This window comes from Tinamus guttatus, unplaced genomic scaffold (assembly GCF_059628265.1).
Source record: "Tinamus guttatus ecotype Peru unplaced genomic scaffold, ASM5962826v1 Tinamus_guttatus_pri_ptg000172l, whole genome shotgun sequence".
Lineage (NCBI taxonomy): Eukaryota > Metazoa > Chordata > Aves > Tinamiformes > Tinamidae > Tinamus > Tinamus guttatus.
Genome location: NW_028288706.1, coordinates 4,265,517 through 4,279,075, shown reverse-complemented (window position 1 = coordinate 4,279,075; position 13,559 = coordinate 4,265,517). Strand labels below are relative to the sequence as shown.

Below are 13,559 nucleotides of genomic sequence, written 5' to 3'. Positions count from 1 at the left end.
CCCGCGGCCGCCCCTTTTCGCTTCCGGGAGCGTGTAGGGGGGTCCTGCAGGACCCTCTGCCATCGGAAGCCCTGCACCCCTGGACACAGGCTGTTTCCTTCTGCGTTGCGGGCAACCCCGACCTGTCCCCTTTCTCCTGCTGCCCCGGGCACTGTGCCCAGCCGGGTTCCCCATCCCTGAGAGGGGTCCCCATGTTGGGGGGGGCAGCAGCTGGCCTCGAGCTGTGCGGGGAGGGCGCCGGGTGCCCCCGCGTGGGCCGGTGCCCCCCGCCCCTGCCGGGCCCGGGAGGGAGTTTCCAGGCGGACCCGGCTCCAGCATCCGGGCCTGCCCGCCACATCCTGCCTCCGGAAGGAGCCGCGGCCCCGGCGCCCCGGGACAACCCCCGCCCGCCCCGTCGGGGCGGCTCCCGGCCACCCCCCCCCCCACGCCCCCGCTCCCGGCGGGCGAGTGACGTCATTAGGGAGGCCCCTGCCAGTCGTGACGCCAGTCAAGCTCCGTGACGTCACGCCGCTCCTGCGGGGAGAGGGATCCCCCCTCCGCTCGGCCCCCCCGGAGCAGACCGGATCCCTCCCGGGAGCGGGCGGGGGGGGGGCACCGGAAAAGGCAGATCCGGTGCGCGCGGCTCCGCTTCCTGCGCCCGGTCCGGCCCCCCGCCCCCGCGGGGACCCCCCGGGGCTCCCCCTCCGCCGGCATCCGGCGCCCGGCGGGGCCGCCCCTGGCGGCGGGCGGGCCCCGGCGTCCGGGCGGCGCGGGGGGGCGGGGGGCGGGATGCGGCCGCGGGGGCCGCTCGGCTCTGCCGCATCGGCCCCGCCGGGGCTGCGGCGGGAGTGACCTTGCGGGGGGCGCCGCGACTGCCCCTCCGCGGGCAGCGGGTGCCCCCGGGCGCCGCCTCCCCCGCCCGGCCCTTCTGCGCTGCGGGGCGCCCGCCCGCCCTCCCCTCCGCGGCGGGTCTGTCTCCCCCGCCCGGTCCTGCCCCCGTCGGGGCTGCCCGCCCCCCTCGGCGCCCCCCCGGCGCCCCCCGCCCGGCGCAGGGGCCGGCCCAGACATGCGCTCACTCCCCGCCCGCGAATGGAGGCCGGGGCCGCGGCCGCGCGGGGCCGGTCCTAGCGGGGCGCTCCGCAGGGCGGCCATAAATCAGGGCGGCCGGAGCCCCCGCCCCGCCGCCGCCCCCCCCCCGCGCCGCGCCGCCCCGGGAGCCGCCCCCGCCCGCCGCCGGGGGGGCCCCGCCGCCGCCCCCGCCCGCCCCCAGCCCCGGCCCCGCCGCCAGAGGCGGCCCCGCGCCTGCAGATGTGGCGGAGCGGCGAGGCGTCCCGTCGGCGGGGGGGCCCGCTCCGCCGCGCCGCCCCGGCCCCCGCCCCGGCCCCGCTCGCGGCCCCGCGGAGCCGCCGCCGGCGCTGAGCCCCGCGCCGAGCCCCGCGCCGCCGCCGCAGGTAGGCGATCGCGCCGGGGCCCCTCCCGGCTCTTTGTCGCGCCGCCGCTGGCGGCGGGGGATGCTGGCGGCGGGGGGCGCCGCCCGCGGGCCCCGCTGCGCCGCCGAGGGACTCCCCCCCGCTCGCCCCCACCCCCGGGAAGTGCCGCTTCTCCCCCGCTGCCCGCGCCGCTCCCACCGGGGGGGGATCGCGGCCCCCGTGCGGGGGGCACCGGGGCCCCCTCCCCTGCCGCGCCGGGAGCGACCCCAGCGCCGGGGGGAGCGGGGCCGCGGGCGTCGAGCCCTCCCCGCGGGCTCGAGGGGGCGGCCGCAGCTTTGTCCCCATCCGGCCCGGTCCGCCCGGCCGGGCTCCGAGCCCGGACAGCTCCGCTCCTGGCCCGAGGAGCGGCACTGCAGCCGGGGCGGCCAGCGTGGGGTCCCCGCCTCGGAGGGCCCCGGGGACAGGGCTGCGCCCTCCGCTTGGCACCTGCTGGCCCTGGGGAGCGCCGGAGCCTTGGGGCTGGGAGGGGGAATGGCCCCGCTCCAGCCGGGGGGGGCCGGGGCAGCCGGCTCGGGTGACTGGCGAGGAATTGGAGCGCGGTGCCGAGTGCCAGGGCAGCAAGCAGAGCCTCTGCGGGGGGGACGCGGGGAGGGGGACACGCGGGCACCCTGCGCTGCTGCATCGCGGGGCTGCACCCTGGGGACTCCCTTGTTTTCCCCCTGCCGCTCGCCGGCTCCAGCCTCGCTGCCAGGGCCGGGGGCTGTTGCCTGTTCCTTGGCTGTGGGCACAGCCAGGCCCCGGGGGGTTGCTGGCGCCGGTGGCGCGCTCCACGGCAGAGTGGGTGTCCTGACCTTGGTTCCCGGGCAGGGAGCGGCGCCCGGAGCGCTGAGACGTGCTTGGCGGCTCTGCCTGGCCGCAATATCCTCCCGGCTCGGCGGGCGCTGGCTGCGGTGCCCGACCGAACCGTCTGCCGCGCTCCTCCCCACAGGCGGCAGCCCGGTCGTGGCGCCCCGGGTCCCGTGGGCCCAGGGACACCTGGCTCCCCGCAGGCGCCGTATCGCGGGCGCTGGCTCCCGGCTCCGCAGCGAGGGGCTCAAGTTCCTCTGCGTTTCCTGAGCCAAGCGTGGAGAAGTTGGGCTTGTGTTTGTTTCCCCCCCGTAGCCTGTGTCTATGCATCGCCCCGGGCCGCAGAGCTGCCCGAGTATTTGGGGAGGGCGCAGGGTTGTGCTGGATCCCGGCTGTGGTCCTAGGGAAGAAGGGTGCTGAGCTTGGGCAGTGTCAGGCCCTCTGTGTCTGCGTCTGTCCCCTCCTGACCTGTGATGGTCATGTGCTGGGGTCACCTGCTGTCCCTGCCACCTGGACGCGGGCAGGGGGGAGGTGCTGGTGGTGGCAGCACAGGTGGCAGGAGAGCTGATGGACAGAGCAGGCAAACCCGTTCAGGGGAAAAACCCTTTCACCCACCCCAGCGTGAGTTCCCAGCACCCAATTCCAGCCGGTCCATGCCACGGTCTTCCCAGCTGTGGCACTGTGTGTGCCCCACGGTCCAGCAGCTCTGCAAGTGCGGCCTGGGGAATGGAGGGCCTCCTGAGGGAGGATGTGGCCAAGGGAGTGCAGCAGGCTGGATTGTGCTGGTAGGATAAGGGCTGGGATGGCAAAGCCCTTGCGGAGGCGATGCCAAGGCTCGGGGCTTGATCAGATCAAGGACTGGGGACCAGCTGCACATGTGGACCTGCCTGGGGATGTCCTGGCGTGAGGGTCCGGCAGCCTGGAGGAGCGCCGGGATCTGGGCGCGGGGTTTCCCCCTCCAGCTGTCTGCGGAGCTGAGCAGGGACACGTGGGATGGCAGGAGGGGGTGTGGGCTCAGCCTGGGTGCTGGGTGGGCAGCGCCATCTCCCAGCATCGGGAGATGCACCGGTGCACCGGGTGCCCGCCGCGTCGTCCCTTCGTCGCCAGCAGCGGAAGGGGGGCAGCAACTGGCTGCCATCAAGCATCCGGAGCTGTTCCCATGCCAATTGAGCCGCCGGAGCATCCGCATAGCGAGGTGGCTATGGGGGAGCACCCTGAGCCTGGCCCTCCTTGGGTGTTCCCCCTGCGCATAGGTGTCCACAGCCTCAGAGTCCTGCAAGGGGCCTGGTGGAGGGAGCGCAGCGCTCTTGTCCTGAGATGTTTCACTTTGTGGCTGGGAGCGAGGTTTGCCCTGGGTGCGGATACGGCCTCAGCGGGCAGCCGAGGTCACGGCTGCGCCTGGCGCTGTGTGGCGGCGCGCCGCCAAGGAGCTGGCGCTGGTGGACAGAGCACCTGCGATCCCATCCCTTGGAGCAGCCGCTCACAGCACCCTGGGGAGCGTCTCCCCTGCAGGAGGTGGCAGGGCCCTGGGGGCAGCCCGTGCCTGCAGGGTCTCAGTGGCCGGGCCGCAGAGGAGCCGCTCGTTGCTGTCCCCCTTCCCTAGCAGAGGCCGGGGCTCCCTGCCCACAGCCCCAGGCACGTGATCCTCCCAGGTGGCCCCGTTCTCCAAGGGACTGGGACGTCCAGAGCCCATCAGCCTCCCTGTGCTGCTGCTGGGGTCTGCGGGACATCTTGGAGCCAGGGGAACAGGCTCCCTTGGAGCCAGCAGGGCACATGGACTGAGGCTCATGGACACCAGGACAGAGCTGTGGCCCATGTCCGAGCTGGGGAAGCGTTTGGGGGTCGGATCATGGGGCAGTGAGCACGAGAGCTTGGTGAGGAAGAGTGCGGACAGACCCTGGCATCTCCTAGGGGTGCAGGGGCCAGGGCAAAGCCACTGTGCCGTCCTTGGAGGTGATGCCAGGGAACGGGATGCAATGGGATGGGGCAGAGCAGGGGTTGGGGGTGGTGATAACGACAGGACAGGGGTCCTGCCCTGGCAGCCGCCAGCCTGGTGCTGCCGAGCAGCCCGTGCCCTCGCAAGGGGGTCGGGGCCTGTGGGCTCCCCGCTGGCGCCCGTGCCCCTGGGCTGACCTTGCTGCCGTGCCCAGCCTGCGTCGCTGCCGCCCGTGCCAAGAGCTGGTGAGGCTGCGCCGTGACGGGGGCTCGGCCCAGCCTGCCCTTTCCCCCGGGGCACCCACGGCACCTGGCGACCTCCTGGGTGAGCCGTGGCCCTGGCTGCTGCCGCCGCGCGAGGTTGCGGGGCCGGGCGTGCTGCGGGATCCCCGCGGGGCTCCCCCTGCCGCCGTGCCATCCTCGATGGCCCTTGCTGCTCGCCGCGCCTAATCCGTGGCTTAATCGGCTCTCAGGGAATCTCTGCCCGGCTCCCCCGTGCCCCCCCGCACGCCCTGGTGCATCAGCAGGATCCGAGGACGGTCCCCGCGTGTTCCCGCTCTCCCCGCGCTCTTGCTATTTCTGGCCGCTCTCGCATCGCAGCTGCGGCTCCGCAGACAGCGCGGGGCTGGGCGCGCTCCCCTTGGCAGGAGCCCAGGTGAAACGCTGGGGACGCTGCTCTGTCGTTTTTCTGCACGTCCCTTTCCCAGGGCCGGCGGGGACAAGGGGGCCCCCGGCCGTGCCGGGGAGCAGGGCGGCCCCGCGGGGGCGAGGAAGGGGACGAGGCCTCTCCGGGGCCTTCCGGGGCAGCCCCCAGCCTCGCGCTGGGCCAGCTCGCCCCCTCCCCAGCCATCGCTGCCCCGGCCCCGCGGGGCCCACGGCCTCCGCCTTGCGGCACCCGGCCCTCCCTGCTGCGGGCCGGGCGCTCAGGGCTCCGCTCTGAGGAGGCGCTTTCCCGGGCTGCGCGCCCGGGCTGAGCTGGGAGCCCAGTGCGGCGGCGGCGGCGGCTCCGGCCGGGCGCGGGCCCCGCCGTGACGTGGGAGCGCAGCCGGCCCGGGCTGGAAGGGGAAGCTGCGAGGGGGCCGGGGGCTGCCAGCGGTGGCTGGTGCGCGGGCGGGCAGGAGAGGCCGCCGGGGGCGGAGGCGGCAGAGGGCAGGGGCCTTGCGCGGGGGCTCCGGGCAGGCGCCGGCGCGGGCGGTGGCCGGGGGCCCTCGGGGCCTCCAGCAGCTCCTGCCGGGCCGGCCGCCAAGCTGCCGGGCAGCCCTGCGGGGACCGGGGCCTCAGCGGCTCCCGCGCCCGCCAGCGCCCTGGCCGCAGCGCCGCGGGCGGAGGAAGGGGTTAAGCGTGCCCGCGGGGGGGCCTCGCCGCGCCGCTGCTTAATGGTATTTGCACAGCCCGGCCGCGCTGGGAGCTGTTTGCTGTTCCCCGGCTGCCCGCCAGCTGCCGGGCCCTGGCGCTGTGGCTGGGCCAGGGGCGGCCGGCCCCGCTGCCCCTCGGCCCCACATGGGCCCGGAGCCCACGCTGTGCCAGCCCTGCACCGGCGCGGCGCTCACGGGGCCGGTTGTGTGCACTGAACATGTCGGGGCTCTGCTCGGCTCGCAGGCGGCCATGGGCAGCGCTCCGGGCGGCTGGGGGAGGATCCTGGGCGCGAGGGTGAGCATGGGCACAGCGAGCCCAGGGGATGCTCTGCCGCCCCTCGCCCTGCTGACACGGGCAGGCTGTGAAGGAGGAGCCTGCTGCTTGTCACGGGTCCCATGCTGTGCCAGGCTGTGGTGGTGGCCTTGGGGCTGGCCAGCCTGGGGGGGGAGGGGGGGAGGGCTCCCCTGCTTGCGTGTTGCCCCCCGCTGCCAGGCTGCTGTGGAGTGACCCCAGCTGCCCCTGGGGCTCCTGGGCATCCCCCCTGCACCCGCTACGGGCATTGCCAGGACTGGGAGGTGCTAGAGCCTGTGGCTGCTCCATGAGTGGTGACGTGGGGGCCCCGCTTGGTGCCCCGGCCCCCAGGAGGGCCTGTTCCCAGGAATGCTGGGCCACGGGACCATGGGTTTGGCAGCCGCTCACACGCGGCCTCACGCGGGAGCCATTTCGGCAGCAGCCGGAGGCCCTTTCCCACCGGCTCCACCCGAGCTGGCTGCCTGGAGCGGCTCCGCAATCCAGCACCGCGGGGTGTGCAGGACCCTGTCCCCTGGGGAACCGATCCCGGCTGCCACACAGCGTCTCCCGCCCTTCCGCGTGGTATCCAGCCCCCGCTCCCCATGCAGCGCTGTCCCCTGGGGCGGAATGCCGGCACGGGGCCGGGGAGCTGTGGGGCGTTGTGGGGCCCTGCGGCCAGGGGGCCGAGGAGGGGGTGGCTGAAGGGCCGGGTCTCTTTGGCAGGAAGAGGAAACGGCTAAATAAACTTTTAAAAAAGTTTTAAATAGACCAGGGCTGAGCCTGGGCCGCCTCCGTGCTGTCCCCGGCGGCCGCTGCGGCAGGGACGCGCGGTGGTCCCCACTGCCAGTGTGCGCCCCCCGGTCGTGCGCGGGATGTGGGGCTCGTGGCCGGCTGTCCCGGCCTGGCCCCCTGGGCTGGGCTGGGGGACCATGAGTTCCCCCTGCTCCCCCTTCCTCCCCGTCATCTCTCCTCCGTTTGTCCATCCAAGTGTCTGCCCATCCGTCCCCACAGCTAGAGCAGGGCCGTGGGGCTGCGCAGGGCAGGGCTGGCTGCAGCGCATGACCTGGGGGCACTCAGTGCAGGGCGCAGGGTGACGGGCTGGAGCTGGGACCTCGCTATGGGGCAGGTCGCAGGGGTGCAGGGGTGGGGGCAGGCCCCGACAACGGGGCAGCAGTGGCAGATGCTGGTGGATGGCGGCACCCTGGGTGCTTCGGCTCGAGACCCGTGCGGGGCGGAGGTGGCCGTGGGGCAGCGGGGGGCTGTGCGCAGGGCTGGTGCCCACAGCCCCTCGCCAGGGTCTCCTGGTGCTGCCCGCGGCCGCCCCCCGCGCGCCCCCGCGGCCGCCCCCCGCGCGGCTCCTCTGCATTCCTCAGCGTCTGAGCCGGGTTGGCCCCCTGCCAGAGCTGAGAGGTGGCCGCCCGGCCGCCGGCACAGGACGCTGCGGGGGACACGGCCCTGCTGCCCCCCCGCCTTGCAGGTGCCCCCCACAGCGCAGCGGCCCAGTGGTCCCCGGATCCCGCGGCAGCGCCGCCCCCCCCCGCCCGGCTGCCTGCCGCGTGCACCAGGCACGGTGCCCACGGGCGGCCCCAGCGAGGGGCCCCGTGGGGGCTGGCACCAGCTCTGCCACCGCGGCCCCAGGAGGGAGGGTGGGTGCCGCGGCCCCCCGCGCTGGCCCGCAGCCCCGCCTGCCTGTGCTCGCGCAGCAGCCGTGGGGCAGGGGGACGGGGCAGCTGCAATATCCGTGTGCACCTGGGACCTCCCCCGCGGCCAGGGCTGTTGCCATGCTGGGCTCTGGCCCCGTGCTGGCAGGACAGTCACTCCTGCAATGAGTTCCTGTTCTCAGCTGCGTCCTGGTGCAGCTGCAGTGGAAGGCGAACTGAGCCGGGGTCCCTGTCCCTGCTCTCATGGGGGTCTGAGATGGGGACGAGCAGGTTGCGGGAGACAGGGGGTGTCTGCAGAGCCGCTGGCGCCGCCCCCGGGGGCCAGAGACGCAGCCCAGCGAAGGGGTTGGAGGTGCCACACTGCGTCCTGGGGCATCTGAGGCAGCCGTGGCCGTGCTGTGCCGTGCTGCACCGTGCTGTGCCATGCCGAGCTGTGCCGAGCCCTGCTGCGTGGCGCCGCCAGCAGCCCCCGCTGGCCCTGGCAGGCAGCAGTGCTGGCACGGCGGGGAGAGGGGCCCCGGCAGGGAGGGGAGAGGAAACGCGCCAGGCTCGGCGTCCGCAGAGCCCTTCCGTCTCCCGGGGCAGGGGACGACAGCGGGGCCCGGCCGCTCAGGTTACAGCGAGGGGCTGGCCGCCCGCCACCGCCCCGCCTCGGCCCAGGGGAACCGCAGGGATGGGGGACAGGGACTGTTGGTGGAGCCCTCCTCGTCCCCACGGGGCCAGCCACCCCCAGCAGTGCCTGGAGGGATGTGGTCGCTGGGGGCTTGGTGGCACTGGTGGGAGGCACCTGCAACGTGGGGGATTTGGCAATCCTCAGTGGTGGGATTTGGCCATCGACTGGGGGCCGTGCTGGCCTGGGGGGGACACAGAGAGGGCGTTTGGGGAATGTCCTGAGCTCGGGGGTGGGTCCTGGGGGAGACCGGGCACTCCAGCTTCCAGAGCTGGCCGTGTCCCACCCACATGCTGGGCTGGGGAGGCCAGTGCCCGGCATGGGCAGGTGCCCGCAAGGCGAAGACTCCTGGGGGCCCTGTGCTCGGCGCCGCTCACCAGCCCCTTCCCTCTGCTTGTGCCCGCAGCCCGCGGCCCCGCCGGCGCCATGCATTCGCTGGACGAGCCGCTCGACCTCAAGCTGAGCATCTCCAAGCTGCGGGCGGCCAGGGAGAAGCGCGAGCGGGGCTCGGCCGGCGCCAGGCCCTGCCACGCGCCCCGCGCCGAGGAGGCCGCCGCGGCGCCGCCGCCGCCGCTGCCGCGCGGGCCCGGCTCGCCCAGCTCCCCGCCAGCCGGTGAGGCCGCTGCACGGGCCGGGGGGCAGCGGGCCGGGGGACGGCGGGGCGGCGCGGGGCGCCCTGCTCGGCGCGCGGGGGCCGTCACCGCCCGGCCCTCCGCAGGCCTCCTGGCGCACTCCAAGTTCCTCGACAAGAGGGACGCCCGCTTCGCCGCCGTGCCCGCCATGGACCTGAGCCTCTCGCCGCCCTCGGGCCTGGAGTCGCCCAGCGGCGCCGCTTCGCTGTCGCCCGAGCGGCAGGGCAACGGGGACCTGCCCATCTCCACCCCGCACGTAAGTGCAGCCACGGGGACCGAGCGCGGGTGTCCCCCCGCCATGGCCAGCGCCCGGGCGCCTCTGCAGCATCACCCACGCACTGGGCTCTGCTCTGCCGCCAGGATTTCCAGTCCCTGCGCTACATCGATGGCATCCCCAGCTCCTTCCAGTTCTTCCTGCCGCTGGGCGCAGCGGGGGCCCTGCACCTGCCCTCTGCCGCCTTCCTGCCGCCCCCCAAGGAGAAGCGCCTCTCGCCAGAGCTGCCCCTGCCCAAGCAGCTCGTGTGCCGCTGGTCCAAGGTGCGGGGCTGCCCGAGGGGCTGGGGAGGCGCCGTGGGGCTGGGAGGGAGCCATGGGAAAGCCAGGATGGGTCGTTGCAACGATGCGGGTCATGATACGGCGCTGGGAAGCCTGGCAGGGACCACACGGGCTGGAAGGTCAGGCGGGGATGGCTGGTGGCCGGGGAGATGATAGGAGGCTGGAGGGGCAATACGGGACTGGGAGGTGATGTGGGGCATGAGGAAGTCCCCAGAGGCTGGCTGACACTGCACTGGCTGGGCCTGGGGTGGCGGGGGGTGAGCAGGAACCCTTCGATGGCACTGACCCTCATTGGGGCCTCCCCGGTGTCCCCTGCTGCCACACCTGTGGTGCCCACCCTGCCATCGCCCTCTCACCCAAGCCCGTCCCTCCTGCCCTCAGTGCAACCAGTTCTTCGACCTCCTGCAAGACCTCGTGGACCACGTCAACGACTTCCACGTGAAGCCCGAGAAGGACGCGGGCTACTGCTGCCACTGGGAAGGCTGCGCCCGCCACGGCAGAGGCTTCAACGCCAGGTGGGTGAGCAGGGGGCGCGGGGCTGCTCTGAGTCACTGTGGGGGCAGCGCGAACCCGCTGCTTGGGCTGGGGGCCATGGAGACCCCTCTAACGGCCGCGGCCCTGGCTGGCACAGGTACAAGATGCTGATCCACATCCGGACGCACACGAACGAGAAGCCACATCGCTGCCCCACCTGCAACAAGAGCTTCTCCCGCCTGGAGAACCTGAAAATCCACAACCGCTCGCACACAGGTGGGTGGGCGCCGTGCCCGGCTCGCCTGTGGGGGGCACGGCAGGCAGAGATGAGCCCCCCGTGCCCGCTGCCTGGAGCCACCATCATGGGGGGCGTCGCAGAAGAGGGAACAGCTTGGAGGTGGGGTCCCCCTTGACAGACGGGACCTTGGGGGCGGTGTACGGCCGGCCTCCGGGCCTACCACGGTGCTCTGTGCCCTCCTGCAGGCGAGAAGCCCTATATCTGCCCCTACGAAGGCTGCAACAAGCGCTACTCCAACTCGAGCGACCGCTTCAAGCACACGCGCACGCACTACGTGGAGAAGCCCTACTACTGCAAGATGCCGGGCTGCCACAAGCGCTACACGGACCCCAGCTCGCTGCGCAAACACATCAAGGCCCACGGCCACTTCGTGTCCCACGAGCACCAGGAGATGCTCAAGGCGCACCAGCCCCCCAAGACGCCCCTGGGCCCGGCGGAAGTGCCTTACGTCAACGGGGCGCAGCTCATCATCCCCAACCCCGCCGCCCTCTTCGGCCCGCACGCGCTGCCGGGCCTGGGCGCATCGCTGCCCCTGCCACTGGCGCCGGCACCCCTGGATCTCAGCGCCCTGGGCTGCGGGGCCGTGGGCTCGGGTGTGCTGCCCGCGCTGCCCAGCCCTGTGCTCTCCCTCAACGGGGCGCCCTTGAACTTGGCCAAGAACCCGCTGTTGTCGTCCCCCTTCGCGGCGGGCGGCCTGGGGCTGCCCGTCATGTCGCTGCTCGCCGGCGCGGCGGGCAAGGCCGAGGCCGAGAAGTGCCACGGGGCCGAGGGCCGGCTGCCCAAGAGCGGCAAGTCGCAGGGGCCGGAGAGCCGCAAGGAGTCGTGCGAAAGGACGGAGCTGGCGCGGCTGAGGGCCACCCCCGAGAGCCTGTCGCTGCTGCCCGGCGCCGTGCTGGACCTCTCCACCGGCGGCAGCGCCGTGGGCAGCCCCGAGGCCCTGCCGCCCGGCTGGGTCGTCATCCCGCCCGGCTCCGTGCTGCTCAAGCCCGCCGTGGTGAATTGAGAGGCCGACGATGCCCAGGGGTGGCCATAGAGCCCACGGGCAGATGTCAGGCAGGGAGGGGGCCGGGGGCAGCGACCTCACGCCACCCCCACCCCATCCCCGCCGTCCTGATGCCCCAATTTCTCTTGTTTTTAACCTTCACGAAAGAAGAATCGGACTCTTCTGAGAATAGCAATAATCCCTTGGCGGCTGTGGCCGGCCCCAACCCTGTGCCACGCTCAGCCCGGCGCGACGCACCCCAGCGGCCGCCTCGCGGCCCCGTCGCCTTGTCCCCTCCTGCTCCACCAGCCTGCGCGGACACTGGCCCCATGGGGACAGCGTCAGACCGGGACGGTGCCGGCCCCACCAGAGCTGGTGGCAGAGCCGTTCCCGGGTGCTCTGGGCTGGTCCTGCGGGGAGGCCCCCCCGGCTCAGGCCTCGGCAGCCGGAGACGCCTCTATTTATTTATCGACCAGCCCCCGGCCCACGCGGGCCCTAGGTGGGCTCTTTGCTCTTGCTGACAGGGCGTCTCCCTGCCCGAGGCCCAGGCTCTGCCGCCGCTGGCCCTGTGCAGCCCTTCCCAGCACGGGGGCCGCCGCCAGCTCCTCCTGCCAGGGCCGGGTGCCGGGAGGAGCGGGCAGCGCGTGGGGATGGCAGGGTGACAGCTTGGGGACTGCAGCGAGCTTGAAGGGAGGGGGGTGGCGGCACCACGTGCCCCACTGCCGCATAGCCCGGCACGGCCGTGGGCTGCCTGCTGGCACCACGGACGCGGTGATCCGCACGCAGTGTCCTGCTCCACAGCTCAGCAGCCCCCCGCAGCGCCCGGGCAGCATCCCGGGGCACCCGCGCTCCGTCGGCCTCGCGCCCGGGGCTCCCGCACGCACAGCCGCAGAGACGCCCTCCGGAGGCGGCACAGAGCCGAGCCCAGCTGGCTGGGCACGCGGCGGAGCGGCCGCCAGCCCCTGCTCCGCAGACAAGGCCGAACTCGCAGACTCCGGACCGCTCGGCACCGACCCCCCTCCTGGAGCACGAGCGCCCGCCGGCCCCACGCCACGGACAGCCCCGCGGCACCTCCCCACGACAAGGCACACGGCCGCGTGTGCCGCTCACCGTGCCGGCTCCGCACCCACGGCAGAGCCCTCGTGTTTAGCTATGTTTGTACCTAACCATGTAACGCAAGTGCATGCAGCCAGCTGGCAGCGCGGGCAGGGCGCCGGCCTCGCCTGCGCCAGGCTCCGCCGGTGCCGGCACCGCGGGCCCCCAGCCCGTGTCGCTCGTCCCCTTGCCCGCTCCCCAGTTCATCCGCAAGCTGGGCCCTGTACTCACCCGTGCGAGCAGCTGCGTGGGCCCAGTGCTGTGCCCGGAGCGCAGTACCAGAGCTCTGTACTGAGCCCCACGGCAGCGTCTGCCGCGGCTGGCACAGGCACTGTAGGGCCATGCTTATGGCACAACTGCGAGGACACATGGGGCATCCTCTCCTTGCCACCACGGGCATGGGCCAGATACTGCCACGGCAGCGCCGCACAGCCCCGGCAGGGCCCCTGGCTGGTCACGCATCTAGCGCTGGGCCTGGCTGTGCCCCGAGCAGACACACGGCCTCGCCGGGGCTGCAAGCGGTGCCAGGAGCTACCTGTGTGCCCGGCCTCCACACAGGCCGACCCCCGGCCCAGCGGCGCCTGGCTCGGACACCACCCGTCCCCGCACCGCGTGGCAACACGGGGACACTGGGCAGCCCACGGGCCAGCGGCACCGCAGGGCCCTGGCGGTGCTCCGCCAGCAGCAGCAAGAAGGAACAGGGAGTCCTCTGGGCACAGGGCTGCCCCAGCCGCCCGGGTAGCGCAGAGTCCCTCGTGCTCCAGCCCTGTGCCCCCCTAGACCCTCCCTCGCTCCTGAGGGACCGCTCAAACTCGCCATGGGGCCCGACCGCCCCCAGCACGGGGGCCTGGCTTTGCCTCGACCAGCCCCGCTCCTGCGGGGTCTCCGGTGTCCCCCTCGCCCCGCTGGCGCACACAACGGGGTCCTGCGTACCTCCTCGTTGCCCTTGGGCAGGACCCCTGCTCACAGCTCTCTCCAGACTGGGGGTCTCCCTGACCCTGTCCTAGTCCCGCTGCTGCTGGATGGACGCCCCTGGGCAGGGGGGCTGAGGCTTGGCAAAGCCCCCAGCCCAGAGCGCCAGGACCCCCAGCCACGCGCCCCAGGGAGCCGGTCTCCCTGCTCACCTCGTGGGGCCGGGGTGCGCGCGCTGCCCCGCACTGCCGCAGCGACCAGGCCTCCCCGGCCGGTGTACGTTTTCTTGCTCATTTGTTGGTTTGTTGTTGCACATTCCAGGACATCAGTATTTTAACGGTCTCTAAGTGCCTTTCTATTGTAGTTTCTGGGTTGTTTTTATTTTCCTCCTGTTGGGCTCCATCGCTGTTAGCATAGAGTTTAAGGACTACAGAAGTAAGAGA

General features: G+C 73.4%; 1 protein-coding gene across 1 annotated transcript; it reads left to right on the top strand.

Annotated features, from left to right (window-relative positions):
- Nucleotides 1-8,594: 8,594 nt before the first annotated feature.
- Nucleotides 8,595-11,185, top strand: GLIS2 (GLIS family zinc finger 2). Its single transcript, XM_088523253.1, has 5 exons — nt 8,595-9,056; nt 9,161-9,337; nt 9,737-9,870; nt 9,987-10,105; nt 10,313-11,185. The coding sequence occupies exons 1-5, from the start codon at nt 8,595-8,597 to the stop codon at nt 11,128-11,130; spliced, it is 1,710 nt and encodes a 569-aa protein (XP_088379379.1). The 3' UTR covers nt 11,131-11,185.
- The last annotated feature ends 2,374 nt before the right edge of the window (nt 11,186-13,559 follow it).